Source organism: Vulpes vulpes, chromosome 3 (assembly GCF_048418805.1).
Source record: "Vulpes vulpes isolate BD-2025 chromosome 3, VulVul3, whole genome shotgun sequence".
In the NCBI taxonomy this organism is placed as follows: domain Eukaryota; kingdom Metazoa; phylum Chordata; class Mammalia; order Carnivora; family Canidae; genus Vulpes; species Vulpes vulpes.
Window position 1 is genome coordinate 23309882 of NC_132782.1, and position 25084 is coordinate 23334965.

Here is a 25084-nt window from a genome sequence, read left to right on the forward strand (position 1 = left end):
ACAATTTTATTTCTGTTGCTTCAGAATGTATGCACTTCCACTGAAGATGATTTATAAGACCAAAGAGTATTCATGGCGCTATGGGTATGTGAAATGGAATCAGCTTCCTTCTGACACATGAGCTCCTTTGACAAAGTTGCTGGCACTTTTCTCTCTTGGTCCTACAAAAATTTATTTTAAATCTTGTGCCTATCCCAGCTCAAATTTAAGACTATTGCAGATACAAGTGGAAGGCAGCATGAACGAAGTACGTTTAACAACTAGATTTTCAGGAAAATCTAACTGTGCTTAAATTTCTTACCTGCATATTCCAACATGAAAACTTAACTTCCCATCTAATCCCCATATAACTTGAGATCATATTTTTAAAGGAACTGAGTGCCATGTTTGCTTGGCTATGGGATCATTGTTCCTGCAGCTGTTTCTAACTTTAGTTAGCTTGTCAACAATGGGGAATGGTGAAAATGGCCAAGACAACTGCTCAATTGGAGCACTCAGGCAAAAAAAAAAAACACCCAAAGCTGGGGCAGGGTATTTTACCCTATTAAAAAAAATTTAAATGTTGTTATAATCCATATTAATAAAAATTCTAAAAATCTTTAAAATACTAAGAGAAATTTTTTTTTTCCTAACAAATGGTGTGAGTTTCCTATCTTTCCACTTGGTCAGCCCCTCCATATTTGTTATGGAATTAAGTTAATAGAGCTATGATTAGGAATAAAATTAAGACTTTACAATTGTAGTTCTCTTGCAACTAACAGAATGAACATCTTCACCATATTTCCCAGGGAGCAGTAAGCTTCTCTCAGGGTTAGGAATAAACAAAGCTTCTTTGAGAAGATGCAGAAAGCAAAAGAGGCTGATGACAACCAGGCTGGATTGTTATTCTTAGTCTTGACTAAGCTGGTTGGGGCTGGTTTGGCATAAGAATGTATTATTGTGAGTTTGTTGTTGGCAAGGCCAATTTATGTGAGGGACATGGGACATTTTAAAACTAAGGAAGTGCATTAAAAACAAAAGCCTTTTCGGGCCCCCTGGGTGGCTCAGTTGGTTAAGCATCCGACTCCTGATCTTGGTTAAGGTTTTGATCAGGGTCCTGAGGTCAAGCCCCATGTTAGGCTCCACGTTGGGCATGGAGCCAATTAAAAAATAATTAAAAATAAAAAATAAAGCCTTCATTGGAACTATGGCACAGGTTTGGCCAAAAGCAAAATACAAAACAAATAGTCCATTTCTCTTAATGTTCCCTTCATGAGTTTCATTTCTTGCCCATCCTTTTGCCCACTCCAGGAAAAAGCTTCCAATGCTCATTTTCAGCAATGGAAGGCTTCACAGTTACCAACTCCCAGGGATGCCTGCATTTGAAATGAAAGGACCCAAAGATTTATAATTCAACCTGAATGATTTGCTATGATTATTACAGACAAACTATTAAGCTTAAGGCTTGGAGAGATTTCAAGACAAAGCCCCCTTGGCTTCCCTTTGCTCCTGTCCTCCTGTGCTCCAGGCCAGCCCTGCGGTGGCACAAGTGGGACAGCCTGGAGAGAGAAGACGATTGCTCCATTTGACATTGGAGATGGCAGTGTGTCTCAGGAATGGCTCTTTTCTCCATCCTGCAAGTTCTGTGTGTTCATATTATGTTTGTGGTATTTTCTGGACATGGTAACTATGATTTTAAACTTCAGCTCTCTATATCCTTCAGGAAAAAGGGCCACTTTGCAGATGTGAAACACTAAACTTTTAACACATTTTAAGCCTCTGGGATGGACATTTTCAGAACAAATTTCTATTCTCTTATATATATCCTTTCAATGGACCCATGGTATGGCCTGGTCACGACTGGCCATGACTTAAATTCCATGGGCTTTAATTCACTCTGGACTCCATGTTTCCTCAGGACTTTTGTATTCTTATGGTCCAGTACACAATAGCCACGTTGGTGATATGTGTCAAATGATGATAGTTTGTTTTTTTTCTTAAAATGACGAGTTAGGGTTATCAATCTAGAAAATAATAATTCTCTGCACTACACCACAGTGATACCCCACTGTGTGCTATATCCGGCCATGCACTCTTTTGCTGCTTCTTATCCTGCCAGTGGGTGACTCTCCATGGTCATTTTGTCAATAGCAAATTGCTATGTGATGTCAGGAAGTTTGATTTTATTAGTTGGCTCTGTATCTCTTCCCCTATTCTAATTTACTGCTTCTAATCTGCTTTTAATTCCTGGAACTCAGATGACCGATTTATCCAAATTGACAAAAAAAACAAAAATTGTGTAATTGGAACAGGAGACTCTGACATATGGAATATACCTATATATACACTGCGTCCTTTTCCACTTCCTTCCTGATGGGTAAGATGTTGCTACAGTGTAAAAATTTCAGGCTAAAGTAATATAATTATAAGAAAGCTTGTTTGCAAGACTTATTTTGAGAGAATGGATCCCAACCCAGTTCTGTCATTGCTATTTTTTTCCAGCAAAGTAATTGTGACCCATAATGAGACTCCAGTTACAAATTTCCATTAACATTATGTAAATGTAAAAGTAATTTTTTTGGTCAGGTTGCAGACAGGAAACATGCTTCATATTAACTTACTATGTTTCTAAACGAAGACGTGTAACAGAATGAGTAACAAATGATGGCCTGTCACGTATTATCACTGAGAATGTCTATAATGCACTTTGTGTATTAACAGCTTACTTATGTTGCCAGGCAAGAACATATATAGTGAAATTCAACATCCATGCATACAAATGTATTTTTGTGTGAAACGAGTGGAAAAAAAAAACTCCACAAAATCTGGGCAGTCTGAAGGTTGTGAAGATAGACATGGAAAAAATGAGATTTTACCAATTTCTTCTGTTTTGTGTAGTGTACGAAATGAGAAAATAATAATATTTTACCAAAAGATAATCAAGGCACAGAACCATGGTTCTTTTGTTTAAAAAATATCACATCATGTAAAAAAAAAAAAAAAAGAAAAAAGATGACATTTAGAGCACCTCACTTTATTTTGCTTTGAGGTACCGAGGCCTCCGCTAGGGGCTTTTAGTGCAGTTGTAACCACATAAATTAGTTAGGGCATCATCAAAAAGTAATTTTGGTTGAAATGACCAAATGAATCGTGCTATTGTAAACAAATAGCTTATAAGGATGTGCAAGGAAACAAGGCTAGACAAGGACAGCACATATAAAGCGTCCACGGCACATCAGATCATTCAGTGGTTGAGTGGGCTAAAGCAGTGAGTAAGTGGGGAACTCTGAGTTTAGCAAGCAACAATGTGTTGCTGTCCGAGAAATGATGACCAAGAGATGAGCTTCTGGCCCAAAGCTGACTCCTCAACACACCACAAACAGAAACTCTGCAGGGTGGGGGCACATTGCTCAAATGCAAATCCTCACCTCAGTTTTCTCCTCTTAAAAAGTAAGATGTGTTGACGTTGAGATCTCCCCAAATCTATTTTAACTCAGAGTTTGTGAACGTTCAAGAAGCACTTGAAGAATATTAGAAGCGAAACATGTTTTCAAATCAACTTAAAAAGTAAAATGCGATATTTGCTCTCGTTCCCTCTGGTAGGGTGACTTTATTTTTTTAACAAAAAAAGTAGTGTGACATGCTGTTTTAATGTTTTGTAATGTCTTAAGTACCTACACCAAGTATTAATAATGATAATATAATAAAAACGTCTAGGTGTATAAATATTAAATCACCACTTGGAATCTACTCATCTGGAGTCTGATATTCACAATACAACTAGAGTGTATGTATATTTATTTTACTAAAGTGCACTAAAAATATTCCTTCTGATTATTTTTCCACTAGGCTTGTAGTTGGAAAGTCCAGGGTGTGGGCGCTACACTGTGGCATGCCTACTATTTTTCTACAAGAAGGAAAGGAGAAAAGGACCAAAGATTTTCAGAGATCCTTTAAATGTGAAATTATAACCCGCACCAAAGATTAGCTGGATGGGAAGTGGAAAGAAATGTGGAAGACCAGTTCTCTTAATGTTTAAGATTATGTTAAAGTGATATCTGATTCCTCCATGTATCTGCTTGCTCATTGTGGTACAGACAATCCTGGGGCGTCCCTACTGTGACTACAGGGGACATCTGTCATCCCAGCTGGCTGGCTCCCAGCAGAGGCTCCTCACGAGGCAGCCTGTAAATAGAACCACTGTGGGAAGGGTCTGAACAGCTCCATAAATGCCACAGCACTTCAGGAAGAGGGAAACTGAGCCCTGGGGCTGCTGGGAAGAACCCTGAGCCTCCTCCACTTGTGGTTTCGGTTAGTGTACAGCTGCACATCCCTGCAGGGGGAGAGATCTTTGGCAAAACAAAAGTTTACAGAAGAAGAAGAGGAGGAAGGAAGAAGACAAGGAGGAAGGGGAGGGGTTGAGGAAAGGGTAGAAGGACGAGGAGGAAGGGAAGCAAGAAGGTAAATTTGGGGGGAAAGGTCGTAAAAAAATTATTTGCAAGCCTGCAAATCTACATGTTGCAGACTTGGGGAGAACGATGTTTTCTCTAACAAGATGTGAATGTGTGGTGTTAGCTGAAACCAGAAGAGGCCACAGAGGGTAGGCTGCACTGGGGTTGAACCCCGAATGAATCTCTAGCCCAGAACGTCTCCCTGCAACACAGAGTCTGAGCGGCAAGTCTGCAGTCCGTGGCTGTAGGCCCTGGGGCCGGTGTGGTCTTTCGTGCTCTCTGCCCCTCTCCTGCTCACTCTCTGCACCTGCCTGTAGTCTGGGGATGTGGGGCCTGCAGGAAGGAGCACTGCACAGCTGGACCACCACCCCAGTCTAGTTACTCACATGTTAGTCTGGGAGCTAATGTTGTCTGAATATTTGATACTTGCTGGGCCCAGATTGTGTACATTGGGCATAAACAGAACATTTGAAAAGGTTTACCGCTTCCACCCGCCTTTGTAACGGACTTGTGACTGATGGACTCAGAAACATTTTGCTCTAAATGGAGACAAGTCCAGAACTGCAGTACTTTGTATTGTGCTTGTCAATTCTCAAAACCAGGGTCTATGTTTTGCTATCCTGATCTGTGTTCTCACCCCAAAAGAAGTTTATTTAAATGGAAAGTTTAGGGGAAGGCTATTGGGGCTCACGACACATTTGGGGGTTGGTGTTTGGGTAGAATTGAGGGAGAGGGGGTGGGAGCATGTGTTTGTGAGGGTGTGCATGGGTGCAGAGGAGGACTTTCATCTGTTATTCCTTTTCCTCCAGAAGTTGTCTTGCCAGTAAGCCACTCCATTTGAGTAAATATGAAACCAGCCACTTGACTTTGGTGATGATACTTTGCAGCCTCGGAAGCAATGAGCCTTCTCCCCTGGCCCTTGGCACCCCCTTCACCATGAGTCAATGGTATTTAAATAGAATCTCAGCAGGTTGGAGCTGGCTTCATGGGGACAGCGTCACCCTTTCTGTCCAGATAGGCTATACCCACTTGAGCAAGCAACTGCTGTACAGCCTTGAGTTGGGGGAAAGAAAGCAAACAGACAACCATAATAGTGCATTCTAGGTTTTTCTATGCATTGACAACATACTGGCTTGGGTGCTTGAGGTTTACTCAAACTTTCAGAGCCCTGAGACCAGTGCTTAGTGGATTAAAGGTCAAGGTCGAACAAAATGTCTCCTGCTCCTGTGTGCACACGTCCAGACAGAGACACATGCGTTGGGTTCAGAGCGGTTTGGGGCCGACTCATGTCAGCTCTCAGCCCTGTCACCCCACCTCATTTATACTGTCCCTCGTGGTGCAGTACTCCAGGCTGCAGGCCAGGGTCCGTTCGTACTCCTCGGCCTTGGCACGCCCGCTCACGCTGTCCCCCTCAAGGATGTCCAGCTGCTGCTGCAGGTCCTTTGCAGAAACGTTAGAGCAGTTCTGAGCACGAAGGAGAAGTGGAAGTGACAAAGGGAGGGGGCGAAACAGCAATGAGACGAAGGCCGCGTTATGAAACTCATAAAGGACATTAAAAAATAGGTTCCTGGCTTACCTTACCTTAAACACATTTGAATATAATGATTTCAGAAAGAAGCCAGACACCACCACGTTGGGGAAGGCAAACCATTGCATTTCTAGTCTTGAAATCTCAATTTTGAAGATTTGCTCATCATACCCAACTCTTCAGAGACGCCATTTATTATAAGACATAATTTTTACTTCAAAAGGCATAAAATATGCATTGGAAGCATTCAGCTTCTGCACTATAATTTTCCTGTCAACTTGAACTTGACCTCAGGTTCATTATGCAAGTGCGCCAATCTCTGCTCAGCACAGAGGGCTGCTGAGGCCAAGGCCAGATGAGCGTTGGAGAACAATTTATAATATTATTTGTGCAAAGTGAGACATCTTACTTTTTTCTTTCCTTTTATAATAAATTTAGTAATAAAACTCTTTTAAAAGAAAACTCCTTTGTGGTAAAAACTGATTCTATAAACAGTGACAGGTATTTTGTATTTCTAGGTCTTTCAGTTAAAAGATTTAAAAAAAAAAAACTTCAGGTCCATTGTATTCCATACTGTTTAAAGGATATCCTAAATTAACTTTTTGTTTTAAGATTAATTTATTTATTCATTCATGAGAGACACAGAGAGAGAGAGAGAGGCAGAGACACAGGTAGAGAGAGAAGCAGGCTCCATGAAGGGAGCCCGATGCGGGACTCGATCCCGAGTCTGATCTCGTCCCCTTAAATGAACTTTAAAGTAAAATTGGCCATTATGATTTTATTAATATTATACATATTGGATAGAATAAAATTAGGAATTTGAGAAGGATTTTTTTAAATCAGAGTCCAATGTATTATTTATAAAAATTTGATCTGGAAATATTTTCTTCTGGGATGCGTGGGTGGCTCGGTGGTTGAGTGTCTGCCTTTGGCTCAGGTCATGTTCCTGGGGTCCTGGGATCGAGTCCTGTATCAGGCTTCCCACAAGGAGCCTCTGTCTCCTTCTGCTTATGTTTCTGCCTCTTTCTTTGTCTCTCATGAGTAAATAAATAAAATCTTAAAAAAAAAAAAAAAGAAGGAAAGGAAGAAGGAAAGAAAAAGATTTTCTTCTTTTTAGGCTCCTTTGTTAAAGTCAGTTCAGTGACATAAAGCAGATCCAGTGACTAGTATCAAGCCTTTGACGAAGCCTGGAGTCTCCACCATTATGGGCTTTTATGGATAAAGCAGTTTCTCTGGGCCTTAGACTCTTCTTTTACAAAATGAGTGTCCTGGGCTGGATTATCTCTAGGATACCTTCCAAATCCAAAACGCTAGGGCAGAATTGGTCCAATCAAGATATAGTCAGAGCTACATGAATAATTAAAAATTTTCTAGTAGTCATATTAAAAAGTAAGAAAGAAACAGGTACAATTCATTTTCATAATATAGTTTGTTCAAATATCATTTTAACATGCACCCAAATGTAAAAAATATTAATACATTTTTATACTAAGTCTTTGAAATATAACATGTATTTCACACTTATAGCATGTGTTAACTGTTGCTAAACTTCTATCAGAAATACTTAATCTGTATTCAAATTTTGCAGTTCATAGTTTAAAATGTAGATTCACATATCCATGCTGTTCCCAATGTACTTACAAGTTTCCCCATAATTACACTGAAGGTCAGTTTTAAAATTTAAATTAATTAAAAATGAATAAAATTGAAATTTTCAGTTGCATTAGGCACGTTTCGAATGTGAAAAACTGACTGCTATATTAGAAAACACAGCTCTACAATTCTATTTTTTAATTAGTGTGAGAATAGATGTATTAAGCCAGACTTTTTTTTTTTTTTTTTTAAGCCAGACTTTTATAAACAGATTTCTCTCCTTAAGAATTGTTTTTATGTTGTTGTTGTTATAGGTGGTAGGAATTAACTACAAATAACTATCCCAGTGGTTTAATGTATTTTTGAATTTAACATTTACTGGCAATCTGCCAGGTTTCTTTGATATTATACCCCAACTTTCAGCTTTAATTAGGTATGAATGACAGTGTTGTTGCTTACAGGCCGCTGCACTGATGAGATGATGTCCACTCCCAGGGAAAGGGCCAGGTCATGGAGATGATCAATCTGTGCCTGCTTATCCTGAGAGCGGCTGAGGTGAACCTGGGCTTCATGGGCATCATCCAGTTCCTTTGGCTGTCCTAAAAACTCCATTTCCCTTGATTTGTTGAGATGACCCAGCTGGAATTTAGGACATTAACCATTAACATAGATTGCAAACTTTCATGAAGACAGATTTTTTTTTTTTAAAGCCTATTTCTTATAACCAATTTTACTACCTGGTCAAAATGCTGCCAAGCCCATCTATAATTATGAGTGTCACAGACAAAGAAATGTTACAGTGCTTCAAATTGAGACGGTAAAATGGAGGAATTAACATTGCCAGTTCTATTAAAGAAGAAAACACTCTTTTTTGGTCATAGTCCAAAACCTTTGCAAAATCTGAGTAAATTCAGGGGCTATTTTAAAGGGATAATAAATAAATAAATAAATAAATAAATAAATAAATATCAATATATATTCATTTTCTGTTAATAGAAGCTAATAACTATGAAGCTTTACTGAGCACTCCATAATGTCAGGTACTTGAGAACCCCCCCCCCCCCAAAATTGTTTTCTCCCCTCAAAGGGCTTACGGTTGACTTGGGGCAGGGGAGTAATTAAGAATCAAGATGCTAAGAAAGACAAATGTGTGAGATAAATAATGAAACTTCTGCAAATTTAGAAGGAAGACAAATTCCAAGTGAGGCAGATTTGTTGGAAGCAGGGGCAGGGTTTAAACAGTAGAGAGGAGAGAAAAGGACCTGTCAGATAATGGTGCCTGGGAGCCCGGGCTGGGAGTTAGGAATGTGTGCACCATCTTTGAGAAACAAAGAGCTCAGTTTGGCTGGAACATAAGGGAGGATCGAGGTGTAGTGAGAAAAGTTAAAGGCCAGATTGTGGAAAGTTCCTAATACCAGAATAAACAATTTGGTCTTTATTAGACAATAATTTATTCTTAATTTCATGGTTTAAAACTGAGAGTCTTTCAGGTATCTGTGACACATCTTACCTTTTCCTTGACTAGGTGGAATTGGACCACCTTGTACAGGATATCCTCATAATCTCGGGTTCTCTCTTTCTGTGTTTGATGGAGGTGAATAAGCTCCTTCAATTGTTGTGACTTCTCTTTCACGGGGGCTCCTTTGCCACTTAACTCTTCTGATTCTTTTAGAATGTACTGAACTTCATCATTCAGTTGCTAAAAAGTTAAAAGCAATAAGAGATATCCAGCTTTTAGAGAGCTTTTTACTTTACACCTGACTATACGAAGATCTAATTCAGAAATCATTCTCTCATTGCTAACAATTACTTTTGTCAGCCTCACCCCATTCCCTACAAATCCAGGCTTTGGGCTTGATGCTAAGGATACATTATTCTCTCCCCCATCTTCTCAGAAATAAAAATAAAAAGTATTACCAATGCAAAAAACGTGTTTCAGAGTCAGCTGGTAAAACACAAAGTCCCATATTTCTATGGCACACCAACTACTCCAGTTATGTGCTAAATGAATGTATTTTTGATATTTTGTGAAGCCACAATCATCTCTGATATTTAATACAGCCTAGAGTCAGACGGTATGGTAAAAACACCATGAAAAGACAAGTCTAAAAATATATTGGGGGAATCACTTGTCCTCTATGATAACAGAATGATCAGAATGAATTACCAGCTGAGCAACGCGTTAGATATGCTGCTTTAAAAATGGTCATCCCAGAATCCACAAATAGCCAGCACATGTAGGGAGGGATAAAGCAGCTTCCTTTTTACCCAGCACTGTTCAGATATCCCTTAGATGAAACCATGATTCTGATAGAACTTGCAAAGGGTGGACAACTCTAGGAGGAAGCCACTAGAACGTCAGGGATGGATCTTACATCAAGGAAAAAAGTCATGGAAGTGATTTAGGCTAAGGAAAATAATTTGCAGAAGAGTAACATAAAAGTCTTCAAGTTGAAATCAAGCATGGGGCCATCAAATATATGCACATCACAGTGCATAGCCTGGGAATGCCCTGGACAGAGGACTTCACACACTCGTGCATTTTTAGGGGCACATGCACACATGAAATGCAAATAAATATCTAACACAGGGTATATCAAAGTCCCTAACATGTAGGCTAGTTGAATTTTCTAAGAATTTATAGGAAATCATTCATGGTAGGCTACGACAGGGTGTTTTTGGGTGTGGGGTGTGGGGGGGGGGTTGGTTATATATTTATATCAGTTTTACTTTTAAAGAATCCTTCAGTTTTCTGATTCGTCATTCTTTAAAGCCAACACTTATGAAGTAGTAACCAACAGAGACACAGATATCTTAACTTTGCAGCAGCCAAGAACAGGAGGCCAGGCAGGAGGACAGCATGACTGGCAATCATTTTTGGCAGTTGTATCAGGTTTAGGAGCAGCAGGAGGTGAAGGGTATGGAATGCATTATCAGTCAGGGCCTGGGAACATGACTCATGGTTTTCTTTCTCATATCCTGAGGGTTCTCTGAGAAGGGGAATGAGAGAGGCACAGCGAGATTCCTGGGAGGGTAAGAGGAAGCTGGGGTGCCAGTGGGTGGGGACAGTGACATCAGAGTGGTAATTCCAGGGACAAAGGGCAGCAGAGCCTCTGCATCAGAGCTTGTCCATCCTTTCTCTGAGATATCTTAAGTCTAAAACGTGTCTAGGGATGCCTGGGTGGCTCAGCGGTTTAGCGCCTGCCTTTGGCCCATGGCGCGATCCTGCAGTCCCGGGATCGAGTCCCGTGTTGGGCTCCCGGCATGGAGCCTGCTTCTCCCTCCTCCTGTGTCTCTGCCTCTCTCTCTCTCTCTCTCTCTCTCTATGTCTATCATAAATAAATAAATAAATCTTTAAAAAAATAAAAATAAAAAAAATAAAACGTGTCTAGATACCTCTTAAGAAAATAATTAGGGTGAATATATGTGATAAATACATTAATAAAGAAATAATTCAATGTAAAATTAATGTAAGATAAGAATCTATTAAGGACATTTTGCAGCCTGAATGCTTGTGAATCATCAAACACAGACTAGTGCAGAACAACAGGAAGAAAAATGTATTTTAAAAGTGGAGTTTTAGACAAGCAATGCTTTTGTTTAAAAAAAAAAATAGCGATTCACCAGTCTGTTAAAATTAATTAGGTAAACCTCAACTGAACAGCTTTTGATTTTTTTTCCCATTTGCCCGGATCCATCAGTCTGTTTTGTCACCTGGAGCTGAGGCTTCATTTCGTTCCATTTTTTCTGTAGACCTAAAATGGTCTGGAGGCTCCCTCCAAGGTCAAGGGCAGACACAGGCATAAGTGCTTCCTGAAGACGTTTTAAGTTGTAAGTAGTCTGAAATAAACATTAGATAGTTATGTATTTGTTTTCCTTGACACCATCAGCAAATATGAAACAATCATTCCAGTGATGACTGGTACGTCATCGAACTTCTCCATCCCCATGAAAACATTCACTACCTCAAATGAGTTCATAGTTCTAAACCACCAATGAACAAAAGTGGAGGCCCTGGGTTTCCCTTACTTTTTGTTGTTGTTGTTGTTTAACTGTGGCAAAATATACATAACAAAATTTACTGTTTTAACTAATTGTTAATTGTGTAGTTTGGTGGCATTGGGACATGAACACTGGCATGCACCCATCGCCACCATCTACCTCCAAAACTTTGTCTCATCCTGGGCAGAGACTCTGTATCCATTTACCAGTAGCTGCCCCATCCCTCCTTCCCTCAGCCCTGCTAACAACTATTCTACTCTCTCTCTTTATAAGCTTGACTCTCGGTACTTCACCTAAGTGGGATCATACAGCACTTATCCTTCTGAGACTGGCTTGTTTCACTTAGCATCATGTTTTACAGTCTCTTCTGTGTTGCAGCCCATGTCAGAATTTCATTCCTTTTTAAGACTTAATAAAACCCACTGCACGTTCCTGTACCTTTCTGAGTTGTTCTTTGAATGCTCCCCACTGCTGTTTCAAAGGCTTGCTCGCGATGGCTTTAAGTTGCCATGTCATCCGAAGGTGGCTGAGTTCTTCTCTTTCTGCCTTGTGGCTTTCCATAGTGTTCTCCGTCAAGTGTACTCTGCTTTTCACATTTAATATTTCATCCTTTTTTGCCTGTTAAGTTAATAATCCATAAAATGGCTTCTTTTCCCCCAACAGACACAACTTTTTTGCATATACAATTTTAGGAGGAAAACACTTGATCATAGCCAACGCAGAGTATGGTTCTGACATTAAGGCAAGTCTGGAATGCCTGTGTGAAGGCACAGTGGGGCTCTCAGAACCTATATTCTATGCTTGGACACCAGGTCCTGAGTTCTTCAAAACCCAGTGCTATTTGAACCACCACCGTCCCCACCCTTGGCCAGGGTCTAGTTATTTCCTAGGACCTACGGGGTGATAAAACGAGAACCAGTCCCCAGAAATGTTAACGTCAAGATTATTTTAATGCATAAGTTTTAAAGTATAGTCCACCTTTTATTTTAACACATCATTAGCATATGTCAAAGTCTTGGTATCAGGAATTACGAGGGGTCTGTTTTTCTCTTTAAACTTTCACATTTGTATATACTATGTTACTTTAGATTTTCCTTGTGATCGGTTCTTGAAGTTATTCCCTTTTGTGAGAACTGAAACGTCTGTCTATATATCTGTATATTTGTATCTCTATTATTCACCAGAATCACAATATCTAAATTCAGAGGCCTCTTCCCAGCTTCTACGTTCTGGTTGACTGATTTGAAGGTCTTTAAACAATGTTTTTAAATAAGAGGAAATTCAGTTGGAAGCAGAAGGATAAGAGATGTGAAAAGTAAGACTATGTGCTTTTTTTATGTGCAAACATAAAAAAATACAGAGAATATTTGGCTGACAAAACAATGATTTTCACTTTGATGGCCAGCATTTCTCAATAAATCCTTGAATTTCTAAGGAGCAAATGTACATGGATGTCTATAATTGCAATTACAGCTAGGTATCTAAAAGTCAAGGCACCTTTTAGATTGTAGTCCGAAGACAGTGTCAAAAATATGTAACAATATTTTAAAAGACCATTTTATTTTTAAATTATTCTAAATTACATTAATATAAAAATCATATTTTTATATTAATTTAGACATATAAAGTATTCATTAATTACAAAAGAATATAATTGCAAGTCTTAAATTAGATTTGCCCCCATGAATTTGGGGTTCAGAAATAAAATGATATATGCTGTAATTATGGTTAAGAAGATTCTAATATATCATAAAAGATAATAAGACTTCAGCAGAACCCATCCCAAATAATATTTTTGATCTAGGCTATAAAATTAGGCATATCTTTTACACATTATTAGGAAACTATTAATCAAAATGTAACATATAATTTAATGTAAACTTGGAAATTGCAGTATATCAGTGTCGACCACAATCAGCAGGGTATGATTCAAGTGAGGTCTGGAAAAAAGAGACCACAGTAGTAGTAGTTGCTGTCTATCTAGCAGGATTCAAGAAGAGTGATTATGTACTTGGCAGACTTAAATTTTTTGACCACTCAGGAAGATTAAATAATTTGTCCAAGGTCTAGTTGGTAAACACAATACACATTCTACTTCTGTGCATGGGGGCATGGAAAAATTTGCCATATTCTTGTCTAATGGGTAATCTAAATTACCCATTTTCCATTTGAATTCAGGCACAAATGGTGTGTTTTGTTTTCTAGATATGCTGATAACAGGAAGGCAGTATCCTGGATCACATCCTTGATATTCACTGCTATAAATTAGTAAATTGGCACTTTGATCAATATGTCTGCCAGATTTCTCACCTAAATCAATTTCTCTGATCTTGATGATTTTTTTAAATGAACTGAAAATTTTTCAGTTTCAAGCTTGAAAAGATGAGCTACAGCAATCCAATCATTCAGTGGAAAATGCCAGCTGGCCTTCTTTTTAACAACGGAACTGGTTACCACATTTCAACAATAATGTTTGTTTAAAAACCTAATGGTCCAAAAAATATGAAGAGCATTAAAAATGTGTTTTAATTGCTCTACCAACAATTTCCTATCTCAGAATGTCACTGAACCAATAAAGTTAACTATTATGTGGATCTTAATGTTTATCAACAAGGAGAAATTTATTATATGAAAGCAGTAAGGACCTTGGGGTAAAGCATGTATTTAACACATAATGTCTGAGACTTGACAAATATTCATGGGTCCTGGCAACACAGGACTACGTTACTGAAAACCAAGAGAAAAGTAGACAACAGAAACAACTCCCGGCTCAGATGTTGGAATTAGCTGACAAACACTTTAAAATACCCATGATTAATATGGTCAAGAAAGTACAGCAAAGATGTAGAGAGGACAAGAGAGAGAATTTCATTGGCAATTGAAATGTAATTAGAAAAGAAATTTCAGAACTGAAAAATTTCTGAAATGAAGTTAGTAATTAAAAGGATGGACACATAAATGCAGTTTGCAAATACTTTAATTCCCTTATGAGTACAAATTAGAGCAGTCACATCAAGAGATTGAAGACTATATAATGAACAAAGTAAAAATGTAAAAGATGGTAGATAGGTAATATGTGTTCTAAATGCTCCAAATGTAAAATAACTTGTTTTTTACTGTAAAGCACCTATGTAATAAAAGAACATGGGCAAATTGCTTAGCAAGTTTTCTCTGATGCTTAAGAATAGCATTAGATAAATCAGCATTATTAAATACTTATTTTGTTTTCACATAGACTCAAAAAGTATAGTCTTTGAACAGCAAATGTGGAGCTAGAGTAGATAAAGAGAAAATTATAACTCAAAGTAGATGAGTATAGTTACAGAACCTAATCTTCCAAATGAATTCAGACTCCAGACTGAGATTCATCACATTTCAGAGTATTGGGAAAATTGCAGATGTCAGTAATCTTTGCAAATCAACAGAAAATAAGAGAAAGGCCAGAAAGAGAAAGGAAAATGCCCTGATTTTCACAAGGAGAGGGTGGGCTACACTATTTACAGACTGATAAGCTTTATAATGAAAATCAGTGCAGTAAGTTCATCATCAATCCAGTAGTTTGTGAGCACTTTGGAAAGAATTCCTGATTTATGCTAAATAATACTTATGTAATTGATAGGATTCTTGGTAAGTAGACCTTTCTTTTGAGCTGTCTCTCTCACTATAGATAAGGGGGGAAAGTTGTGAATTAATGGTTGAAATGAAGTACTATTGAAAGTGTCCATGACTGTTCAATAAACGGGTTAATCAACTGATGGCTTAATGGATTGGGAAGCTGACTTGTCCCTGGACACTTTTATTAAAAATCTACTTGCAGCCACAGAAGGCCTACTTATCAAATGTATACAATTAAACTCAGATAAGATGGCTAATACAGTAGATAGCAGGTTCAGAATTAGTTTAACAAGATAGAATCATGGGTGAAGACAAACAAAATGAAATTAAATTGGGATAAATGTAAAGGCCTGCACTTGTATGTAAAAAATAAATACCTGACCAATATAAAATGAGAGAGAAGTAGCTTGGTAGGAATTATAATGAAAATGAGAGTTTTATTTCATCACAGCCGAATATGAACCAGCAAAAGAGAAATTATTGCTAAAAACGCTAGCATAATCTTAGGTCTCCTTAGTAAAGAATGATGTCCACTTTGTTATACTTTGTGTTGAAGTTGGACCTCACTTTTTGGTTACATTTTATGAATTATTTTGACAAAACATAGAAAAATTCTGGGAGAATTATGATGGGAAGAGAAATGAAGTTATCTCATAAATGATAGATAGGATTTCTACGTGGCTAGCTACAGAAAAAACTCAGACACTGCAACTATGTTCAGAGTTTGAATGACTTTCATGTGTGAGAAGAATGAAATATGAACAATTTTTTTTCCCTGTGTAACTACAGAGGGTTAGAAACAGATACATAGACAGATTTGCCTTAATATTAAAAAAAAATTCTAGTATCTAGCATTTTGTAACAACAAAATGAGCAGTTTCATTAGGAGGTTGATCTAAGGTTTCTAGAGTATTTTACAGATAACAACTCAACAACTAAAATTTAGAGTATATATATATATTTTAAAGATTGGTTGATTGATTGATTGATTTATGATAGACACACACACACACACACACACACACACACACACACACAGGTAGAGACACAGGCAGAGGGAGAAGCAGGCTCCATGCAGGGAGCCTGATGTGGGACTTGATCCCGAGACTCCAGGATCGCGCCCTGGGCCAAAGGCAGGTGCCAACGGCTGAGCCACCCAGGGATCCCCTAGAGTATATTTTTAAATATAATAGAGCTGCCCTATGAAAAGATCTGCTATAGTAAGAAATTCTTCAAAATGGTAATTCACCCTAGATGTCTTTAACCCCCAGAAATTTTGTAAGGACCTTGTTACATGCTTTCAAAATAACAGAACTTTCGGATGGACTTCTATTGAGGTCTCTATGTAATAATGGAAATGTTGTATTTGAAGGATAGTCGAGTCACTCTTTCTCCTTAATAGTTAAAATAGCCTTCATTAGGGGCAGTCCTGGTGGCTCAGCAGTGTAGCACTGCCTTCAGCCCAGGGCGTGATCCTGGAGTCCCAGGATCAAGTCCCATGTCGGGCCCCCTGCATGGAGCCTGCTTCTCCCTCTGCCTGTGTCTCTGCCTCTCTCTCTCTCTCTCTCTCTCTCTCTGTGTGTGTGTCTCATGAGTAAATGAATAGAAATCTTTAAAAAATATAAATAAAGGAGAGCCCTCCTTGGGGTGCCTGGGTGGCTCAGTGGTTGAGCATCTTCCTTTGGCTAAGGTGGTGATCCTGGGGTGCTGAGATCGAGTTCCGCATTGGGCTTCCTGAAAGGAGCCTGCTTCTCCCTCTGCCTATGTCTCTGCCTCTCTCTCTCTGTGTCTCTCATGAATAAATAAATAAAATCTAAAAAAAAAATAGCCTTCATTAGAAATGAATAGGAGGTCTAAGACCAACTAAGCATATAAGTGCCTGGCTTTAGGGACTGTTCTAAGTTGAATAAATCTAAAAATAAGTAAATAAATAAATCCAAAAACAATCTCCTAAACCAGCAAGGCTGATTAGCAGACAGATGGACTTTTGAATTCATGGTTTTGACTTTGACAAGGAATCTTTGCAGAAGGTGTGACACATTTAATGTCATTCTTACCATATTTATTAAAATAAGGAACTCAAACCCTAGGTCTTGAGTTAAAAAACTCCTCTTCAAAAATAGCTGCCATTGCTCCTCAGCTGAGTCAGATTGATGCTTGGCTTCAGCATCATCCTCTTCCTTCTGCAGGATTCCAGATTGGTAAAACTGTTTTAGGCCCTGACACTGCTCCTGTACCTAAAAACAAAACAAAACAAAACAAAACAAAAAGAAGAGTATAAATGAAAATTAAGAACACTTAAAAACGTTTTTAAAGAAAAATAGCAGTAGATTCTAATAAAAGCCTGTAGAAAATTAAACTACATCTCAGAATTCTTTAAGTAATTATTAAATATTGTCAATTTACTGAAGAGACATGAAAATCTATTTAGGTTGTTGACAGATAAGACTGCCCCTCAGTAGCAAATTAAGTTGACAAGTCTGCTACCCATAAGACCTACTAGTTACTAGGGGGATTCCTGGGTAGCTCAGTGGTTTGGCACCTGCCTTTGGCCCAGGGCATGATCCTGGAGTCCCGGGATTGAGTCCCACATTAGGCTCCCTGCATGGAGCCTGCTTCTCCCTCTGCCTGTGTCTCTGCCTCTTTCTCTCTCTCTCTCTCTCTCTCTCTCTACGTCTCTCATGAATAAATAAATTAAATCTTAAAAAAAAAAAAAAGACCTAGCTACCAGAGCCAAAACCTTACTTCTGTATTACATATGTACATGTTTTACAACTGGGGACAATTTACGTCAAAGACCAGTGTGGTTCTCTTTAAAGCGTGTTTTATAATTCAGAAGGAAGATTCTCACATAAACACACACACACACACACACACACACACACACACACACAACCAGGGAATACAAATCAGAAAGAAAGAAATGTAAGCCAGTGAAAAATTATTTATAATTACTAATCACAATTTCCTTCTAATTAGTAATAAACCAGAATAAAAAAGTACAATTACTAATTTTCTGTGCAAGTATTAATATTAAACTGTATCTTACTAAGGCACATTACTTCACCTGCCTAAAATTATATTTTCTCATATGCTAAGCAATGCTAGCAGCACTAGATTATTTTAAATCACTCTCTTTGATTAGAGCTTACATAAAATCAAATGCACCTGTAGAACTATAGATTAACAGGTAATTGGGAAATGGAGAAATAGTAGAAAAATTTTGACATAAGCTTTTATGCATTTTGAGTGATATTTAATGGCCAATAGGACAAGACTCAAAGAGCTCATAACTACCCAAAGTGGTCGAATCAGGGTGAGAAATTTCAAGCAATGGTTGGTCATCATATTTTAAAGATATTAACATCATTTAAATCAACTTAATAGGTGGGCCTCCAAATGGTGCTCAGAAACAGGAGTTCTATTCTCATTTCTCATATTCCATTTATTCATGCCTCTAGCTGATGCTTGTTTCTTCAACCCACAATGAGCTTTCTTTAATTTTCTGTTCCTACTTTTCCTTCTGAACTACTGAAAATGCTACTCCCTTCAGGGAGTCTCCTCAGATTCCCTGGTAAGAATTAAGCATTCATTTCCTTGGGTTCCCAAAGATAGTTCTGGGAGAAAGAGAACTGTAAGCAAATTACTGAAACCCAAAGACAAGCATACACACATATACACACATACACAGCACAATGCTATGGTCTCGCTGAGGAGGGACCATGAACTCTACACAGAGTAAATAGAGAAGCACATCCCAAGGCAAGCAACATTTGATCTGTGTCTTTCAGAACCGTCCAGGGTGAGAGGGAGCAGAATGGGATCCTGGATGGAAGGGATCACACGCATGAAGGCACAAGTGTGAAAACACTGGCTGGTTCAGAGCGTGATGAAAGATGGTAGTGGGAGTGAAGTTCTGGTTGCACAAGCTGAGCGGTTACAAAAGAAGCTAGAAGGATCCCTGAGCCAGATAAGGTGGCCAGCAGGTTTCAACTTGTTTCCTACTGTAACCAAGAAGACATGACAAATTCTCAGTAGTCTGAGACAACTGATAGCGATCACAATGGCTCAGAATCAGCATGACAACTATCAGCATGTATCTGAGATTGTAGCTACAGGCTGGGGTGTCAGTTCGAGGGACTGTTGGTTGTGTGCAACTCTCAAAACATAGACTTTAATTCATCCTCCTTTTCCAACACCTCAAAGAAGCCTTGACTACCAGAGAGAATGATGCTATTATAGGAATTCCCTTGAATCTGTACTAGTTTGTGTTTTAAGAGAATTAATGATAAATTTTAATACTTCATTCACTTTTGGTAAAAAGTTATTTATAATTTGAAGAAGAAAGTTATTTGTGATTTGTTGCACAAATTATGTTTCTCATATTACCTGAATATCAGGAGGTAGCACAATCAGATTTGCTTTAGAATGACCATTTTTTAGAAAGGATTGGAGGGGGGAATTATAGGAGGTGGAGAAGACAGAAGACAACATCCTCAAGCTGAACAAGAGATGAGGGTTTGAACTGAAGAAGTGATGGTGCAGGTAGAGGGGAAGGGGAATTCAGAAATCTTTTAGGTTGTCCCCATAGACAAACAAGGGATAGAATGGCCTTCAACATAGGAAAAGACAAAAAAGAGTCAACTGGGGATTCAACTTCAGCTTTAACATTTACTAGTTCTTTGATCTTGGACAACTACCTTCCTAGAGTCTCGGTTTCCCTCATTTGTAAAATAGGGATAATAGTAACAACACAGAGGTGTTACAAGAATTAAATGAAATCAGGGATAGGGGTGCCTGGGTGGCTCGGTTGGTTAAGCATCTGCATTCAGCTCAGATGATGATCCCAGGGTCCTGGGATCAAGCCATGTAGGGCTCCCTGCTCAGCGGGGAGTCTGTTTCTCCCTCTCCCTCTGCTCCCCCCCCCCAATTCATTTTCTCTCTCTCTCTCTCTCTCTCTCTCTCTCTCTCTTTCAAATAGGTGAATAAAACCTTTAAATAAATAAAGTAAATTAGGAATGAAGAGCATGGGACCTCATACAAAATAAGTGTTCATTGAGAGAGGCCTTGGAAAAGACTTCGGAACTTATACATAGGACTTCTGAGAAAGGATGAGATCATTACTCCAAGGCCAAAATAGAGGAAAAACATGTTTGAAAAATAGATAACTGGGTGTGTTCTGCTGAGCTTCAGGAGCCTACAGGTTACAGAGGGAGTTAGCATGAATGGAAGTTGAAAGCACTGGTCTGGGACTTGGAAGAGTAGGGTTTGAGGAACCATTTTTGAGTTGGTGAATTAAAACCATAGGTAGCCAATCATGAAATGGGCAAAAGACATGAACAGAAATTTCACAGAGGAACACATAGACATGGCCAACAAGCACATGAGAAAATGCTCCGCATCACTGGCCATCAGGGAAATACAAATCAAAACCACAATGAGATCCCACCTCACACCAGTGAGAATAGGGAAAATTAACAAGGCAGGAAACCACAAATGTTGGCGAGAATGTGGAGAAAGGGGAACCCTCCTGCACTGGTGGTGGGAATGTGAACTGGTGCAGCCACTCTGGAAAACTGTGTGGAGGTTCCTCAAAGAGTTAAAAATAGATCTGCCCTACAACCCAGCAATTGCACTGCTGGGGATTTACCCCAAAGATACAGATGCAATGAAACGCCGGGACACCTGCACCCCGATGTTTATAGCAGCAAACAGGTGTGCAGAGGGGAGACGTGTCACCTTCCTGTCCCTAGAGTACCCGTGGGACGGGAAGGTCAACCACAGAGCGCCAGCTGTGCTGAGGGCAATACCACCAGGCACAGCTGCAGACCAAAGAGAAGGAAGCAATGGAAAGAGCCAACTTGAACAACAGGAGGGTGGGTCTGGCTGAGGCTAGATTCTGAAGGGCGGAGGCATGTGTCCCCAGGGGGCTGACCACTGGCTCGTGGGGGGCACAGAGACAGGCTCCACTGGGTTGGTAGCTGGAGGAGGGATGAAGAGAATCAGTAGGTTTGGAAGTTGAGGGAGGTCAAGACACATAGGCTCAATGGCCTCATTTTTTCCAGTCATATCTGAGGAAAGGGTGTTGGCTGGGATGCAGGGGAGGAAACCAGGGAAGATGTTTAAGCGTTGCTACCACATGGGCACTGACTAGGAGTGCAGGGGATCCTGGCTGAGGCAGAGACCACCCATGGTAACGGTGCCCATCAGCACCATTGTATGATTTTCTGCGGGAGCGTCTAAAAGCTTAGAGATGGGAGCTGAGTAAACCAACCGTTGGGTGGCCCAGTGCTAGGAACCAGTAGGGAGTCATGGGGGGTGGAGATGGGGCTGGAAATGAATAACCGGGAGCTGGTGAGGAAAGAAGGAAAGGCTGGAGGGGCAGGGGGTGAGAGGACAGAAGGCCGCCCAGGGAGGAAGACAGTTTAGTGAGAACAAGGAGGGTGCAGGGACATGAGGTCGTCTGAGGAGGTGCTTCTCGCAAAGCTGAGGTCCCAGCGCAGAGAGGCTCTGGTGCCCAAGGCCAGAGGGGCCATGGGAGTGGATGCTGAACTTGAAGCCAAGCAGGTGTGTTCCGGGCAACGAAGGCACAGGACACAGCACGTCTTTGTACCTTCTCCACCGTTTCAAGTTCCAGATAAAAACGTTCAATAGGATAATCCTGTCACCTCCTAGCCCCCTGCCAAACCATGAGGGTATGGGGCTAGGAAACACTAAAAAAAAAGCCAGAAAGGACAAAAGGTGGAGTAAAGATGTGGAGGAGGCGGCAGTGGTGACCGCAGATTTGCAGGGACTGGGCATGGCCTTCCTCCGGAGGGGCGAGCATGGGAGCTGCTGACAAGAGCTGTGTTTAGGCGGGACACCGGGGTAGCAGGGGGACAGGGGGAGGTGGCAGTGAGCCAATGCAATGCCAGCACGCTCCTGGTTGGCTTTACCCCTGAGCGGACCATGTTGGTTCCACCTCATGCCAGGCGCTCCCGGGCGCACTGCCCCCAGAGTTGAAAGAGGTGGCACCTAGCACCCCTCCATTACTGGTGTCATCACCCAGAGGCTGGGCCCTTTGAGAGATGGAACCCTCATCTACGGCGGGTATTTACAGATTCTCCAGTACAGCCCTGTCAGAAGAGTGCCTCGGAAGCCACCCTCAGACGTGACTCGTTAAAAGGCATCAAACAAGACTGATCTGAGACTGGACCCCAAAGCCCCTAATTTCTGATTCTGTGTATGTATTTTAAATGAATCGCACTAATTGCTTGGGTATTCAAAGAAGATGACTTCTTTTTAAATCATTTTGTTCAACGTTCAGGGTATTGTAAATGCTTGTTGGTCACAGGTAAAAAAAAAAAAAAAAAAAAAAGTGTTCCAACACAACCACTTTGCTTATTTGTGAATATGTCTCCGAAACACTTGCATTCTTTTTTTAGTTAAACAACTTACTCTTTGAGTCCACGCATGGTGCCTTGGAGAATGAAGGGCCACGAAGTGAGTGCACCCATGGAAGTGGAAGCTACGGACCACCTGCCAGGGCTTCTATTTCCCAGGAAGGCAGGAGGAAGGGAAGAGGCCACCTGAAGGAAGGTCAGCACTCAGGCACCGTACCTCTTCTGATGACTGTAGAAACGCCACATAAGCTTGCAGGACTTGTGACCTGGAGCTGATGCTTTGGCCAAGGATTTTTAATTCTTCCTCCAGCCATTTAGCTTTAGAAGAAAGCAATGCCATTTTGTCAGGCTCAAATTCATTTTTCTCTGTCACAAGCGTTGCAGCTGCTTCTAATTCCTGTGCTGTCTCCTATGAAAGCAAAGAACAGGGGGTCAGAAGCTGACAGGGGAATCATGAACATTCACATTTCATTACCTTCTGTACACCCATCTATTGCGATTATTAATTGATCTGCTACCAGAACTCTTCCTCGATGAAAGAAAGGCACAACTTTCAAAACTAAAAAAAAAAAAATATATCTTAAAATGAAAACCATCTCAAATTATTCTCTCACTCTATCAGCTCCGCTTTTCATCTGGAGCACTCTATTTTTTTGGGGTCACAAATAGAAGAAAGGCTGTTTGGTGTGAAAAGTTATAAAACAACATGGCGGAAATGTTTTAAGTAATTTAACAAGTATATGTGAGAATTGCTTTATGAAATTTAACAAAAGCTCTAGCAAATTCTTAAACTAATTTTGTTAAACAGGAGATGGCAAGGTTATAGAGACTGTTTACTCCTTGTTTAATTTATAAAAGATGGCATGTCAGTTATGCAGTCTTATTTGAATCTCTACCTAGAAGGGTTTTGAAGCAAGTGTAGGGGAAATGTTACATATGAAATCTAAGTGGCCCACAGGGTTGCTCTTCTGAGTTTTCCGTGCAATTTCTAGCAGGTAAAATCTAACAGATAGAACGGATAAGCAGGTAGGGTAGGCATTACATCTATAATTTCCCCCAGAAAGAGCCACGTAAAATTTTACACGAGACTGTGTGAGGAATCAAGCAAAAATGAAAGAAAAAAGCTTCACTGTCATTTTCAGCGAGAAAGAATTGCTTCCCCACTTGTATTTAATATGCTTCCCAAGTCCTCCAGTGAATGAAGCTAATTTTCATTTCCAAGTGTTGCTTCCAGATAGCACTCTGGGTAGGAGGAAGCAGGGCAGTTTCTCCCCATGCCATTTCCTCCCTCCTTCTAAAATTCTTAAAATAGGAAAAGAGAAATTGGATTCAGACATATGTTTTATTTTAAACATTTTAAATAATGAGTAAAAAAAATCAGTATGTCTGTGAATTTCCAAATGTGAAGGCCCTCTGGCCGAGAACCCATGGAATAACCATTGCCTACCAATGGGTAAGCCAGGGGAGGTGCTAGGCTCACCCTCCTGAACACCTGCTGGGGCAGGCTGGGACTCAGTACAGCTTTGGAGCTACTAGCAAGAGTCCTGGAGAGGCTCAGTCCCATAGGAGAGGGGCAAGGGGAAGCTAGAGGAGGTGCCAGGAAGAAGAGGGTATTTCCTGTCTCTGAATATCGGGCTTGCAAGCAAGATTGTGTTTTTATTTCCTTCCTAGAATCTTGCATTAATGCATGTTTCTTCTGGGAATTTTCTTTTGTAAGTTACTCTAGCAGAAAATCACAGATAGTCATAGAGAAGCACTCGCCCTGCCTCCTGTGGCATCCCAAAAGGAGTTGCTAACATTTCCCAGGCAAAGAAAAGGGGCCAAATGACTACTTAATACCAAGCTACAGTCTCAGTGAGATCAAACACACTAATAAATGCACATATGAGTATAAATAATTTAGATACACATAATAGAAGTTTTAAGTCATTGTTTACCACAGTATCAATTTAGAATTGCAACCCTCAAGAGAGCCGGATTAAGTTTTATAGCCACTGAATATAAATAAATCATATTTACAAAGTCATTACCATAATAAAAATTCCTATTTAATTTACCTTAGCTTGGATATCCAGTTCCAAGTATTTACTCAAAATCTTCCTTGATTCAGAAAGGCTGGAACCGACATCCATTGCATTGGAAAGTACCGGACTGATTTTCTGAATTGACATTTCCACCTTTAGCAACAAAGAATATATGGCAGTCTTAGTAAAACGTATGTGCATACATGATGCCTTATGTATAGAAAAGATAAATACCACTGTCACCATTCCCATTGTACTTTAAATGGATATGCCAATTTTCATCTAAAAAGTTTTAAATATTTTAGAATGTCATGTTTAAATTAATAATGTTGCCTTTTGTAGGAGGTTACACGACTGACCCGTCAACAGAGGGTATGTGTTTAAAGACATATATTTATTAACAGACATATATTTTATTAACAGAAATGAGATATAAACAATCATCCACATCTTCTGAGAATTTATCTATATTACCTAGAATGGATAATGTACTTGCTAAAATACATCAGC

General features: G+C 39.7%; 1 protein-coding gene across 5 annotated transcripts in view; it reads right to left on the reverse strand.

Annotated features, from left to right (window-relative positions):
* CCDC141 (coiled-coil domain containing 141) overlaps nucleotides 1-25084 on the reverse strand; it is a 195568-nt gene that overhangs the window by 41521 nt on the left and 128963 nt on the right. For all 5 annotated transcript variants that reach the window (XM_072752066.1, XM_072752067.1, XM_072752068.1 and 2 more), the window contains 8 exons: nucleotides 24608-24727; nucleotides 22768-22959; nucleotides 17226-17405; nucleotides 11992-12171; nucleotides 11266-11391; nucleotides 9062-9250; nucleotides 8011-8190; nucleotides 5745-5894 (listed from right to left, as the gene is read on the reverse strand). In XM_072752066.1, coding sequence (XP_072608167.1) covers nucleotides 5745-5894; nucleotides 8011-8190; nucleotides 9062-9250; nucleotides 11266-11391; nucleotides 11992-12171; nucleotides 17226-17405; nucleotides 22768-22959; nucleotides 24608-24727 — 1317 coding nt within the window. The remainder of the gene's footprint in view (nucleotides 1-5744; nucleotides 5895-8010; nucleotides 8191-9061; nucleotides 9251-11265; nucleotides 11392-11991; nucleotides 12172-17225; nucleotides 17406-22767; nucleotides 22960-24607; nucleotides 24728-25084) is intronic.